We start from the raw sequence: 15,017 nt of genomic DNA, 5'->3' as shown, positions 1-15,017 counted from the left end.
ATAGTTCAGGGGGTCACGGTGGAGGATATGAAGATTTGGAAAGAGGATTAAAAGGAAGTGGAAGATTAGGAAGAAGAAATGGAGAATTAGCAGGAGTGGGAGGATTCGAGGGAAGATTTGGAGGATTTGGAGGATTGGGGGGAAGAAGTCTAGGATTTGGAGGATTCGGGGGAAGATGTCTAGGATTTGGAGGATTCGGGAGAAGAAGTCTAGGATTTCGAGGATTCGGGGGAAGATTTGGAGGAATGTTAGGACGATAATATGGATGATAAGTAGGGAGGATTGGGAGGACCACAAAACAAGGAGCACTTAATACAACACTTGCATTCATTTATGTTCGATCAAATTGCATTTGATTGTTTGACGTTAAACTTCAGCCATATTTAAGTGGGGAATTGTATTTAAAACATTTTTAGTAAATTCTTCGATCCAACATCATCTTCGTTTTGATATAAAAAAATCATGATTATCATTTATATAAATGCTATTAGTAGTGATTTTATGAGTGAAACCTACCCAAGAGTTTAGCACATGGTACGTCTTTTACTCCATTGTATAATGAGTGTTCTTAATTTTGATCTTTTTTGTTAAAGTTAGGTTTTGGAACTCTAGTTAAGACCACAACAAAATAAATACCCAATACTTTAAATTGAGTTGGAAATTCATTTCATTAAATTGTCTTTAATGTAATACATTTACTTTTTACTTCCTTTCCAGATCATTTGTGTTTTAGAGAGAACAATGTTATAAAAAAGCTAAGTTCACTTTATGCATAAAATGGCGACAGGGCTTGTCCTTATATTAATTGATAAACTATCACCCTCTTTCCTATTTCATATATCAAAATTCAGAAGAGACTTAGTGTTTTCATTTCCTATATCAAAATTTCTTTTCGGCTTTTAGAAATTGAAATGTTTTTGAAATTTGCAGAAAACATGCGTATTTGTCTTCCTTCGACAAATATTAAAATATGAGCACAGCCAAAGATCCAAAAATTAAAACATGCTTTTACATCTTACATTATGTAATTGCATATTGTGGATCAGGGTTGTCCTCTATATGATGTATTGAATCAAAGTACTCAGAAGTACAGAGAGCTGGGCTCATTTACAGAGTAGAATGGATTTCTTACATGAATCACGTTTATATTCTGATGAAAAAAATATTTTAAAACTATCAATATAAATGATAAGACACTGACAGTGAGTTTTTCAATCCTTATACAACGGTCCGATTTTGTCACAATCAGAATTAATCTTGTACCGCAGCTGAACGTAAACAAACAGGCCTGTCTGGTTCCCTCTCCTGCTTTACCTTGTTTGTGTATAGAACTACGGTAAAACTGATTATCAAAAATTCTTACGCTAATGAACTATGTTCTTTGGCTTATGAAGTTTTCAAAGTTTTCAAAGTCATTACTCCTAATGTTTATTTTTGTTGCTTTATTTAGCGTTTTAATTATCTCAAAAGCGGTTGAGAGTAAGAACTATATCTTTGCACGTAACTTTGAAATGGGGTTAACATCCTGCCTTGAACAGGATCACATAAGCCGGAAATTGCTCTTTGAGCAATAAGCCCGGCTAAAAATTGCTTCAACTTTAGGCCAATTTCAAACAAACGTACGGATTATTCGGAAAATGTCGCATTTTGTGACGTCATAATGCATTGAAAAGAGAAAAAATTATGTCATTAATCCCACCGCAGGACTTGGATCTTCGGATGAGACTATATTTACTAAGGTTCCGGGTCCCAGTATGTACTGGCTCGAAAAAGATCCCTTTCTGCTCAATGGGTGCCGAATAAAGGTAAAAAAAAATTGAAGCTCTCCGCCGGAAAATGGTGGCATTTCCATATAAGTCAAAAATTCTCGAGAGGAACGTTAATCAAAATACAATCAATCAAACATTTATCGAATTAATGTAATAATTAATTTCAATCAGTACTTTCAGTACTTTGATATATTTTAAGTAAGTGGGTTTTCTGCACGCAAAATTCGCCCATCTCCCTTTTTTAAATTAAACAAAATATAGTATAATGTGCGAGAAAATATGGTACTAGAAAAATGTAGCAGCAGTAGGTCAAATATTATCATGATATGGGTTGTTAGTAAGATATGTCCATTATACAAAGGCGAAAAGACAAATATATTTGTGTTACGAAATACATAGCAATAAGCCAGAATCTTATTATACTAAGGGGCGATAAATCAGTTTTTACCGTAATAAGGGGCGAAAGGGTCTGGGTTATCCAATTATTTTCCTCCATGGATTTAAATTCAGCTAAATATCCATTATAACTCTCACATCTCTCCTGTAATTTTATATTACATGTATTAGTTGGTGTGTAAAACCCAAGTCACATTTCCAAAAACGACCAACTGCCGACGGGTTTTGAAGCAAAAATGGGGTTTTCGGGTGACAGTCGTCAGTTCATCGGCCATTGTCTTGCCCGATTTTGACCTCTTTTTTGTCGTCCGACCAATTTTGTGTCTGTCGATCCAAGTTATAATTTTTTAAGCGTCGGTGGCCGATTCCTTCAATTGAAAATATCCGTCGACCAACCTTCGATCATTGTCCGATCATCGGTGGTCAGTTTATTCGGTCGTCCGTCGTTGGACAATAATGGTGTTTAAAATTTCGGCCGACGCTTAAAATCAAACTGTAGCGCAGAGCTCGATGATCGGACAATGAATGACCGACTTGTGAATATTTAACCTAGTAAGGATACATAACAGAAACAAAATTTTGATGCATGGATTGATATAGATTTTTTGAACGGTAATAACATGAACAATTAATCAGTAAGATATAAAGAAATCTTAAGTGGGGATCCGGGTTAGAATAGGTCCTCAGTATCTCCTTGCTTGTCGTAAAAGGCGACTAAATGAGGCGGTCCTTCGGATGAGACCGCATAAACCGAGGCCCCGTTTCACAGCAGGTGTGACACGATAAAGATCCCTCCCTGCTCAAAGTCCATAAGTGCCGAGCATAGCCTAAAGTTGCAGCCCTTCACCGGCAATGGTGAGGTCTCCATATCAGTGAAATATTCTGGAGAGGGGCGTTAAACAGTATACAATCAATCAATCCATCCATCATCTTGTCCGAGTATAATCACGGCCGGGAAATTAATGTCTACAGATACATGTAAAAGTTAGCTAAATAACCATCATAATAATCATAATACAAAAGACACATAAGTATAGAATATTTTGCATTAGAAATTTAAAATACAAGTGTTTTATTCAATACGTTAACAGACAATTGTGAATTTAAAAAAATCCGATATTTCACTCAGAATCGCCTTGGCACTCAAATGCATGTATGGTTGTTTCCAGGCTTGGGGTCAATTACTTTGAAATGTAATTAATTACTTTCAAATACATTGATAATTTTGTCAATTACTTGCAATTACAATTACATTGATTTTTTCAAATGTAATTAATTACTTTCAATTACTTTGGCAAATGTAATTAAATACATTTCAATTACTTGAGTTTTATTTTAAAAAAAAAAGGAAAGATTTTTTTAGTAAAAATTAGATTTTTTCTATAGTGAATTTTTATTCGGTGTTTTTGTTCTTGGATATGACAGGGGTTCACACCTGGACCAATTTAGACCTTTACCTATAATGACTTGGGCAGTGTGACACACTGTATAAACAAATTAAATTAAACACTATGAGACACTTAATTATTGTACAAACACAAGCCAATGCTACACCAGCATGGTGTATGACAAGAAGTTTGTTACTTTCTTGAATTCATATTTTTGAATAAAATAAATTAATATTTCTCACAAATCTATTCAGTATCTTACTATCTTAAAATGTATGGAATACTTGCACATGTAAATCTTAAAGGGGATGTAGTTAGTCTAATAACTGTAAAAACAAATTAACTATCTAAACCATCTATTGTTACTTTCGAGTGGGAACAGGTAGAACTGAGATTTTCAAAAAGTGGGAATAGGTAGTATATATCCACCAGTGTAAAAACTGTGTATCAGTATATAACTTTTTTATAAACTTTTATTTTGAAAAAAGTAATTGAAATATAATTGAAAAGTAATTGAAAATACATGACCTTTTTTGAAATGTATTTAAATACATTCATTTACTTGTAATTGAAAGCTCACTCAAATACAAATTACTTCCAATAACTTTGAAAAATGTAATTAATTACACTCAATTACAATTACTTTATTCAATTACCCCATCCCTGGTTGTTTCAACCGGGTACAATGAAATTAATATATTCTATAAGTAGTAGCTTTATTTTCTTAAAACCACATCATTTTATTAGTTAAAAGAATAAGCATATTTACTTTATAAGTAGACTAATTTTATATTAAAACCTCACGCGTTCGGTATCAATATATATGTTTTACGGTAATTCTAATTATGTCTTTAAAATATAGAATTAAAACAAAGGTATGTGCAGAAAAAAATGTTTTTATTATTTATTTATTTATCTATTGTTTATTTATATTTTAGCACCTGAAATTATAGAATAACAGAATAATTTCAATGCAAGGAAAAGATCGGAGGCATTCCGAATAAATCGTTCATCTTGTGTTCACCGTTCACTTTGCACTCACCGTTCACACATCGTTCACCAAGTTGCGTTCAGCTTTTGCACATCCTTCACTCACCGTTCGCTCTGCGTTCGTTCACCGTTCAGGTCGGGAAGTGTAGAAATATAAGCGTTTAAAATTCAAATTTCATGATTCACATCATTTTGATAATGTAGAGTTATTTCCCTTGAATATAAAAGAGAAAAAAATACTTGTATAAGTAACATACCTTATCATAGTCTTCCTGTGCGCTGTATACCCAGTCTAAAGTGTTTATATATCTGTCTGTAGAATCCGTTATGGTATAACCGATAACCATCTTCTTATAGTTTATCTCACAAAATTTCTCTTCAGACTCTCCTGTACACAGTCTAGAATGCTATATCTATATTTGGATCAACTACAGTCTCCTTCAGCTCATACCCGTATTGAAGTCTGTTGTAGCCTTGATGTAGAGTGTATTGAAGTCTGTTGAAGCCTTGATGTAGAGTGTACTGAGGTCGAGCCTTATGTAGTGATGCTTGCTGAGCCTTGATGTAGAGGTAATCAAGTGTTTGTTGTAGCCTTGATGTAGAGTGTACTGAAGTCTGTTGTAGCCTTGATGTAGAGTGTACTTGAAGTCTGAAGTCTGTAGCCTTGATGTAGAGTGTACTGAAGTCTGTTGTAGCCTTGATGTAGAGTGTACTGAAGTCTGTTGTAGCCTTGATGTAGAGTGTACTGAAGTCTGTTGTAGCCTTGATGTAGAGTGTATTGAAGTCTGTTGTAGCCTTGATGTAGAGTGTACTGAAGTCTGTTGTAGCCTTGATGTAGAGTGTACTGAAGTCTGAAGTTGTAGCCTTGATGTAGAGTGTACTGAAGTCTGTTGTAGCCTTGATGTAGCGTGTAATGAAGTCTGTTGTAGCCTTGATGTAGAGTGTACTGAAGTCTGTTGTAGCCTTGATGTAGAGTGTACTGAAGTCTGTTGTAGCCTTGATGTAGAGTGTACTGAAGTCTGTTGTAGCCTTGATGTAGAGTGTACTGAAGTCTGTTGTAGCCTTGATGTAGAGTGTACTGAAGTCTGTTGTAGCCTTGATGTAGAGTGTAATGAAGTCTGTTGTAGCCTTCATGCAGAGTGTACTGAAGTCTGTTGTAGCTTTCATGTAGAGTGTACTGAAGTCTGTTGTACCCTTCATGTAGAGTGTACTGAAGTCTGTTGTAGCCTTGATGTAGTGTACTGAAGTCTGTTGTAGCCTTCATGTAGAGTGTACTGAAGTCTGTTGTAGCCTTGATGTAGAGCGTACTGAAGTCTGTTGTAGCCTTGATGTAAAGTGTAGCCTTGATGTAGTCTGTTGTTGTAGCCTTGATGTAGAGTGCACTGTTGTAGCATTGATGTAGAGTGTACTGAAATCTGTTGAAGCCTTGATGTAGAGTGTACTGAAGTCTGTTGTAGCCTTGATGTAGAGTGTACTTGATGTAGAGTGTACTGCCTTGATGTAGTAGCCTTGATGTAGAGTGTATTGAAGTCTATTGATGTAGAGTGTAGCCTGAAGTCTGAGCCTTCATGAAGAGTGTACTGAAGTCTGTTGTAGCCTTGATGTAGAGTGTACTGAAGTCTGTAGAGTGTACTGAAGTCTGTTTTACCTGGATGTAGAGTGTACTGAAGTCTGTTGTAGCCTTGATGTAGAGTGTACTGAAGTCTGTTGTAGCCTTGATGTAGAGTGTACTGAAGTCTGTTGTAGCCTTGATGTAGAGTGTACTGAAGTCTGTTGTAGCCTTGATGTAGAGTGTACTGAAGTCTGTTGTAGCCTTGATGTAGAGTGTACTGAAGTCTGTTGTAGCCTTGATGTAGAGTGTACTGAAGTCTGTTGTAGCCTTGATGTAGAGTGTACTGAAGTCTGTTGTAGCCTTGATGTAGAGTGTACTGAAGTCTGTTGTAGCCTTGATGTAGAGTGTATTGAAGTCTGTTGTAGCCTTGATGTAGAGTGTACTGAAGTCTGTTGTAGCCTTCATGTAGAGTGTACTGAAGTCTGTTGTAGCCTTCATGTAGAGTGTACTGAAGTCTGTTGTAGCCTTGATGTAGAGTGTACTGAAGTCTGTTGTAGCCTTCATGTAGAGTGTACTGAAGTCTGTTGTAGCCCTTGATGTAGAGTGTACTGAAGTCTGCTGTAGCCTTGATGTAGAGTGTACTGAAGTCTGTTGTAGCCTTGATGTAGAGTGTACTGAAGTCTGTTGTAGCCTTCATGTAGAGTGTACTGAAAGCTATTGTAGCCTTCATGTAGAGTGATGCATAAACGCAGCGAAATAATGCTGTAGAGGCTCAGATGGATCGATGCCAGGTAATGACATCATTGCAATGAAAGTGGGAAATTCAAAGTTAGTACAAACTTCTTTTGACGCAATAAAAAAATGAAATCTGAATATTTCTTAACTGAGGTATGATAAATGAAAATTTGAAATGGTTTTCATGCGAATACATTACATACTTTCAATGAAATTGATAGCCTTTGTTCATTTCATTAAACAGGCTACACTATGAATATTATTAAATGATTAATTGGGTAGCTGCAAATTTTTTTATACTGTATATCTAATTATTGATTTGGAAGGACATCTGAGAACAATTGCTTAGGTTTACACGTTCATACTCATCTACCCATATAGATTTCAGCAGCAGTTACTAAGTACAGATGTGTGCCAAAAGTGATGGTAATTCTTATTTTATCTCAATATATTTCATTGGAAATATCATTTTGTAAAATGACTGGTATTGAAACATTTCTTGAAAGGATTTATCACAAATTTCTCAATAGTCCAAGAATTGCTTAGTTGATAAAGACTATTTAGCATTGAAATTAAAAAATAATATTTTGTAATTTTCAATCCACATCCAAACATTGAATAATATAGCCAACATTGATTTTGAATGTTAGAACTGATGTTAAGTGGTAAACTATCTTTTAACAGAAAAAAAAAAGTAATGGTCTCCTTTCCTTATAAAAGATATTGAATATAATAGTATACAATAAATATTATAACATATAATTTAAATGACATCAATACTAATTTGCATATGAAACTCGGAATACAAAATACTGCCAATCAAATTGAATGATTGTTTCCCTACTGAATGCCAATGTATGATTATTATCAATTTAGAAATTTGTTAAATGTATCTACCAAGCGTTAAAAAATCTAAATCCTTGCCTGAAAATTAAATGCAAAGAACTAGCTTAGTTGAAACAGACAGCGAAACTTGTGAAAAACATCAAGTATTGTTAAGCCTTACTACGAAGAAATCAACGAAACGTAGACGTGCAAAAATGAGAACTATATAAATCTGATTTTGCTTTTTATATAGCGTTTTTATTTTCACATAACCTAAACATTGAAATAACATAGTACACTCTATTCTGTACTAAATTTAGTGTAGTCCCATCGATGGACAGTCACGTGATAAAAACAAAGTATGTGTACTTAATAGAGGTCATGAACAAGTTTCTATGTAGGAAGGGCATGCCCTGTTTTACATTAATAATTCAAATAATCAATAATATCTGCATTCTTTGTACTTTAAGTATTACGTGTGTTCCCTTGCAAAAAGGCGTACCAATAAGGCACCTCGATGTTAAACATATTCAGCCTTTACGCAAAATTAGGTGTATAATTAAGGAAGTACAATCTCTTGATAATTATTGAGTAATTGCACTAAACAATTGTTAAATATTGTTATAAAAAGAAAGATATGTTTTAATAGTCTGTTTACTAATGAAATGCTCTTTGCAATGTAAAAATTACTTTATCTGCCTCTCAAGCATATAAAATACGTCACTTGTACCAAAATGACTTCATATTGAAAAGTTCCTTGCGACAAGTGATTTGTTTATAACCTGCTTTTCGAGATTTTACTTAGCTACTATTGTTAATGAATTGGTACGTTTTCATGTTGTTTATTATGGAAAGATACATAATAAAACGTTCTCTCAATTCTTTTATTTTGCTTGCATTCATTAAGAAATATTTTTTAATCAGATGAAATGAGAGAATGGTGATAACGAACAGTGAACGATCTCAAAAATTTATTCTTAAATGCATCTTCATTTTTTTTCTTAATAATCATAAAGGAAAAACAAAAAAGTATTATTAACTTAGCGTTCAATCACCATTAGTCAATTCATGAGGATTTTTTTAGAAGGAATTGTCCTGATTAAAAAACATGAAATCTTCAAAATTTCATATTAGTTGAATCAGAAACATTTACATTATCATCTTTCTTGAGGACATAAAGTTCATTAACCTCCTCAAGAGTGTTGGGCAATTCTTTCCCAGTTGTTTTGGGTAACCATATTATCAAAATAGTCACCAATACTGACAAAATTCCAAACACCACTCCTGGTCCCCAGGGGATATGAGTTCCCTGAAATTAAAAGTTAATTAAGCTGAGATTTCTGAAATATGTTATATAAATGTCTGTTTGCAGTTTTTTTTAAATGATCAACTTCACAAAATAAGGTGAAAAAAAATCTTACTTGTATTCTTAAAAGAATACCAACAGGCCTTGTTTATTTAATTTTTCACATTTAATCAAAATAGAGTTGAAGTACGTTTAGCAAAAACTGCAAAATTATTAAAACCTTTTGTAATAACAAAAGGGAAAGCTGTTCTACATATTAAAATAAAACATAAATCAAAAGTTAATAATTTTATAAGGAAGTCAATAACATATTAATTTTTTTATGCATTAAACTTTTCTTCAATATTAAAATACAGAAGTAAACTACTTAATAAAACAAACTTAGAATATTTACAATCATACTTTCGTGCGGAATAATTGAATTGTTCCTTTGTAATGTGTTCAGGTAAAACATTTATATAGACCAAACAGACCACTCACAAAAAGTGCTGCGTATGGTGATATTATCCCTCCTACTCTGGCAAAACACGAGGCAAGTCCTATACCCAGAGCTCTAAAAGAAATGTAACAAACTAGTCGTAATAATAACTTTAATTACAATAAAAAAGAGTACAGGCTGCTTTGTAAAAGACACGAGTTGTGTAAAGACGCTGAATCAGAACATATTAGTAAGAAAGACTAATAATGATGAAAAAAAATTGCTCAATATGAAACTTCCTCACCCTGATTTTAAGTACTTATGATAACTTCTTTTGCATATGTTAAGAGATTTTTGTAATAATATTTAACTGAATACCATACAGAACAAAGTTTATCATCTGACTTCGGCCTGAAAGGCCAGGACGAATTCATTACTTAAAGAATGAGATTTGGACTTGCAAGGATTATCCATTCATATTTACTGAGCGGTTAACATTAACCTGAATGCAAATTTTGCGACTGTTTTATAAATACAATCAATATACTTCTAGAATGTTTTGATTTTAAATCTGTTCGAAATAAACTTTTTTAATGGTGTGAATTACGACAATAAATGATCTTTTTACAAGTTTAAATCCTATTGTAATTTGACAATACTTGCAAGAAACTAATTTCTGCAATTAAGTTTAAATAGGACATTTTTATTAGCATTTTTTTTTAATTATCAAGTTAACTGATTTTATTTTCAAATTCCAAGTATGTCGAAAACGGTTTCCCATGTCAAGAATCAAGGGACTGGCATGCTGGTTTTCAAAAAGTTTCATTTAGGGCCACCAGAGAAACTAAACCAAAAAACTTTTAAAACTGTTCATACATTTTTAAATTCACACCTCTGAAATATGGCTGAAATTGCAGCGTAAATGTACAATAATCATTCAAATCAATGAAACCGACACCAGTTTTCTTATAATGCTTACCTTAGATTTGTGGGGTACACCTCCTTTGTAACGTTACCTTAGATACGTGGGGTACACTTCCTATGTAACGTTACCTTAGATAAGTAGGGTGCACTTCCTCTGTAACGTTACCTTAGATAAGTGGGGTGCACTTCCTCTGTAACGTTACCTTAGATAAGTGGGGTACACCTCCTTTGTAACGTTACCTTAGATACGTGGGGTACACTTCCTATGTAACGTTACCTTAGATAAGTGGGGTGCACTTCCTCTGTAACGTTACCTTAGATAAGTGTGGTGCACTTCCTCTGTAACGTTACCTTAGATAAGTGGGGTACACCTTCTCTGTAACGTTACCTTAGATAAGTGGGGTACACCTCCTCTGTAACGTTAAATTAGATAATAGGGGTACACTTCCTCTGTAACGTTACCTTAAATTAGTGGGGTACACTTCCTCTGTAACGTTACCTTAGATTAGTGGGGTATACTTCCTCTGTAACGTTTCCTTAGATTAGTGGGGTAGACTTCCTCTGTAACGTTACCTTAGATAAGTGGGGTGCACTTCCTTTGTAACGTTACCTTAGATAAGTGGGGTAGACTTCCTCTGTAACGTTACGTTAGATTCGTGGGGTACACTTCCTCTGTAACGTTACCTTAGATTAGTGGGGTGCACTACCTCTGTAACGTTACCTTAGATTAGTGGGGTATACTTCCTCTGTAACGTTACCTTAGATAAGTGGGATACACTTCCTCTGTAATGTTTCCTTAGATTAGTAGGGTACACTTCCTAAATTCTAAATAGTTTGTTCTTTCATTGAATTTCTTAAATGTAGGTTATTTTATAAATATGTTTTCTTTTATAACTTTATTTATGGAATATACGTAAATTTTTTAAATGATAAAAGAAACACGAATCATCATCTTAATTTAAAAATTTAAAAGAATTTTCGGTCGGAGACTGTGTGTGTACATGCTCGACAACAGCCCATTGTTCCCTTCAGGTACAAAACCGTCTCAATTCACATAGAATATACAAAACATACACAGTGACAGGTGTCTTCGTGGCACGTGTCTCCACCTGAAATGGCACGTGAGGGCAGGTGTCCCTAATTACAGAGGCCGACCATAGTGACTTTTTCAAAAGCGTTTTTTTTTGGAGGGGGGCTTCTCAAGGAAAAAATGAAAAGCAACCCACCAACCCCCAATAAAAAAAATAATAATTTAATAAATTAAAAAACAATATTCACTATTCATAGTAAAATAATAGTATGATAATACTCAGCCCCCAGCCAATTCGATGAATGATTCTATATCTGACCAGTTTATATTAATATATTAATTCATATTGAAACAAAATCTTTATCACTTTCTAAACTTGTATTTAAAAACTTGAAACACTAAAAATGTAATTTTGACAAACCAACTGAAGATTTTTTTTCCTGACGGATTACCCCGGTATATAAGAAATACCAACCTCTGGTATCTAACATAAATGCCTGTTAAGGTACCTTGATGTCTTGTGAATACATGTGAATACATGTAATTATGTAAAACTAATTCTTCATTGTCAATTGAAAAATATTGGGAAAAAAAATAATTATTTTATTGAGGAACGTCTCACCTGTCCTTAATCAGTAATCGTAACTAGACATATTTCTTTATTTACTTTTTAATCGATCTTTTTAGTAAACCTTTCCTGTAAATAATTTCATTAAATGTACCCTTCCTTAGCTCTTCCATTTTTTCAAAGGAACATTCATCATGGACAGCTTCCAGAAAGTAGGATCGGAAATGATTGATTTCTACATAACTGCATGCACTTACTTTTTTTCTATTCCACTTCACGCATTTTATACGAGTTTAACAAAACTTATGTGATAAATCAAATTCAAAATTAAATTAAATAAAATTCAGTTAAATAAAATCAAATTAAATTGAATTGCGTTCACGGTGTTGAAATATTAAATTAATCACACAGAAATACACATCTAGTTATTTTAACTGTTTGAAGTTAATTATTTTGATACAGCATGTAAACACTTTTGAAATATTTCTATAATTGGTAAAAATATGGTAACATAATCAAATATTTAACTTTTTGTAAAATAAAAGGTAGGTGGGTTAGTATTGAGATATACTTTCAAAGTTTCCCTGCCTGGGAAACATGGGGAAAACTAGACATTGGTGGCTTCCATGTCGGGAATCTATATGGAAACCACTGAGGCATGTTTCCATGGTTTCCTATTTTGGGAAACTTACGGAAAACCACAGGTTGACTGTTTCCATGTCGGGAATCTACATGGAAACCACTAAGACATGTTTCCACGTTTTCCTATCTTGGAAAACTTACGGGAAACCACACGTTGATTGTTTCCATGTCGGGAATCTATGTAGAAACTACCGGGGTATGTTTCCATGGTTTCCTACCTTGGGAAACTTACGGGAAACCACAGGTTGATTGTTTCCATGTCGGGAATCTATGTGGAAACCACAATGTGGTTTCCATAAAATGGAAACTATATGGAAATTACTGATGTCACGATTCCCATATGTTTCCATCGGGTTTCCAAATTTGGGAAACCTGGCTTTTCGTCCTGTGACATGTTTTAGTATTTTCCATTTAATATATAATTTTGAATGTATACATATTTTTTCAAGTTTAATGTGAATTTTTGATGTACATATCACACAGAATTGAAGATGGGTATGTTTTCATGAAGCGCGAACACACCACATGAAATTTGTCTAAGTGACAAGATTTTGTATTTTTTCTGGAACATTGCAATGGAATATATTCAATACGAAGTATTGATACATTTTTTTTAGGAAGTGTGCAAAGCATGGTTTAAAATATAATTATACTTTCAACAGAAATATATGAACTAGGATCAGCTTGAATGCTCTTATTTATCTCCAGACTATTTCAATCTTCAATATTACACTGTAATATTGACTTAAGAATATGTTTGCTGATTACAAACCTTCTTTTTAAATATATCATGAGATAATCAAAACTATTATAGTATCAATGAAGCACCAGTAATTAAGTTATATGCATTGCTAAAAATACAGGAAAATTAAGGACCCTCTCTACGCTGCACACTAATTTCAGGGTACTTGCGTGTAGTTAGACTGACCCACCATTTGACATAAAACAGAATAAATTGTAATCTGCACTGTATAACGAAATCTTAAATAAACCCTTGTATACTAAACATTATGTTAGACCAAGATAGAGTAATTGATAACTTTATTTGCATGTATTTTCTCCATTTGAATAATCAAAAGCAATTTTTCTTTTTCATTACTTCACCGTCTTCAAAGATTTTTCCTGGATAAAGAAGGCACGCTCCATATATTAGAAAAGGATTAGTTTATTTCAAAATGGCCTCCTTTACCCAATATAATTTTCTCAAAGTCCAAAAAACATTTTTCATCAGTGTATAGAGGGTTCTTAATGCAAGAGAGAAAAAATGTGCATGAGGAATAAAAATTGGCATACTTTTTTCATGCTTTACTTGTTTTACTTGAAACGAGCAACTTTGGAACATACTGGTATATAATATTTAAATAACATATCATGACAATGAAGTATTTCTTAATGCAAAAAAAGGTGTAAAAATGTCCTTTGCCTTTGAAGTTTAAAAGAATAATTCACTTTAAAAAAATCTGCTTAAAGTAATGAAAAAATATATAAATAGCTTGTTTTTTTCTAGAATGGGATCAGTCGTTATTTCCTTTTTTCCTTTTTTTCTTTTTTTTTTTTGTTTTGTTTAAAAAACAATAACCTACATTCCATCGATTAGTATGTTTATTTTTATTTCCGAAAAAACCTGTGTCTGTTTCATGTTTCCTCCTTGAAAAATATTTTTTATTTTCAATATCATTCTATAACTGTAACTTCAATGCTTTTATTTCCTACCAATTAGACACCGTGTCACAAATGCAGGAAGTTATAACTCTTTTGATATTTTTTCCAACATGTTAGGGGTTTTATTTAAAATTTTAAACATTAATATTTCAAAGATTGCACAGAAAATTCGTGGGCGTATTTTTAAAATTTTATAGTTTTATTTGAAACTAGCATAAGATCGAAATTGGGTAGAAATGATTTCACATTTTTTCAGAATGGAGTGTCATAAATGTTTTAATTTTTTTATGATTCATTGCAAACTTATAGTTATGATATGCGAATAACGGATGACTTAAATTGCTTTTAATAAACAATACTTTTAATAGTGAATGTCTTGTCATCATCCCTAACGTTACACAAAAAACAAAAAAAAAATATTCTTGACGTCGAATTTGAGGGCTATTACACTGATTTATATTTCAAGTTATGAATAATTGTTTTGCATCATTTTAAAAGAAATATATTCTAAACAAACGGTGGAAGATCAGTAGTTCTTATATTAAAGGCATATAAACATTGCAGTTGTTAATTACAACACAATTTAGGTTGTATTATGAAAAACGCCGGGTTGAAATATGAAGATGCTAGAGAAAAAAAGATGAATCGTTTCTGTATGACTGTATTGATGCAGGTATTTTTGTAAGTGAACTGACGAGTACTTTCTGAAATTTCTTCATTTTTTTTTAAATTCTTATACTGATCAGAGAGACAAAGACAAAGATATATTGCACACAACTTTTTAGAAACTCATTATGTAGACCTTCCTTTTA

General features: G+C 33.0%; 1 protein-coding gene and 1 long non-coding RNA gene across 2 annotated transcripts; both read right to left on the bottom strand.

The window, feature by feature from the left end:
* Positions 1 to 5,739: 5,739 nt before the first annotated feature.
* Positions 5,740 to 6,825, bottom strand: LOC134268581 (dynein heavy chain-like). Its single transcript, XM_062750847.1, has one exon. The coding sequence runs from the start codon at positions 6,823 to 6,825 to the stop codon at positions 5,740 to 5,742; it is 1,086 nt and encodes a 361-aa protein (XP_062606831.1).
* A 1,709-nt stretch (positions 6,826 to 8,534) lies between these two features.
* On the bottom strand, positions 8,535 to 10,795 carry LOC134268573 (uncharacterized). The gene is made up of 3 exons (XR_009992393.1): positions 10,766 to 10,795; positions 9,442 to 9,514; positions 8,535 to 8,964 (listed from the first exon to the last, which is right to left on the bottom strand). It is a non-coding gene; the product is annotated as an uncharacterized LOC134268573 (long non-coding RNA).
* Between the last annotated feature and the right edge of the window lie 4,222 nt (positions 10,796 to 15,017).

The sequence above is a fragment of the Saccostrea cucullata genome, unplaced genomic scaffold (genome assembly GCF_032062105.1).
Source record: "Saccostrea cucullata isolate Sc308-1 unplaced genomic scaffold, CSIRO_AGI_Scuc_v1 ctg13979, whole genome shotgun sequence".
NCBI lineage: Eukaryota > Metazoa > Mollusca > Bivalvia > Ostreida > Ostreidae > Saccostrea > Saccostrea cuccullata.
Note: the sequence above shows the minus strand (reverse complement) of the source record. Positions and strands in the feature narration are given on the sequence as shown.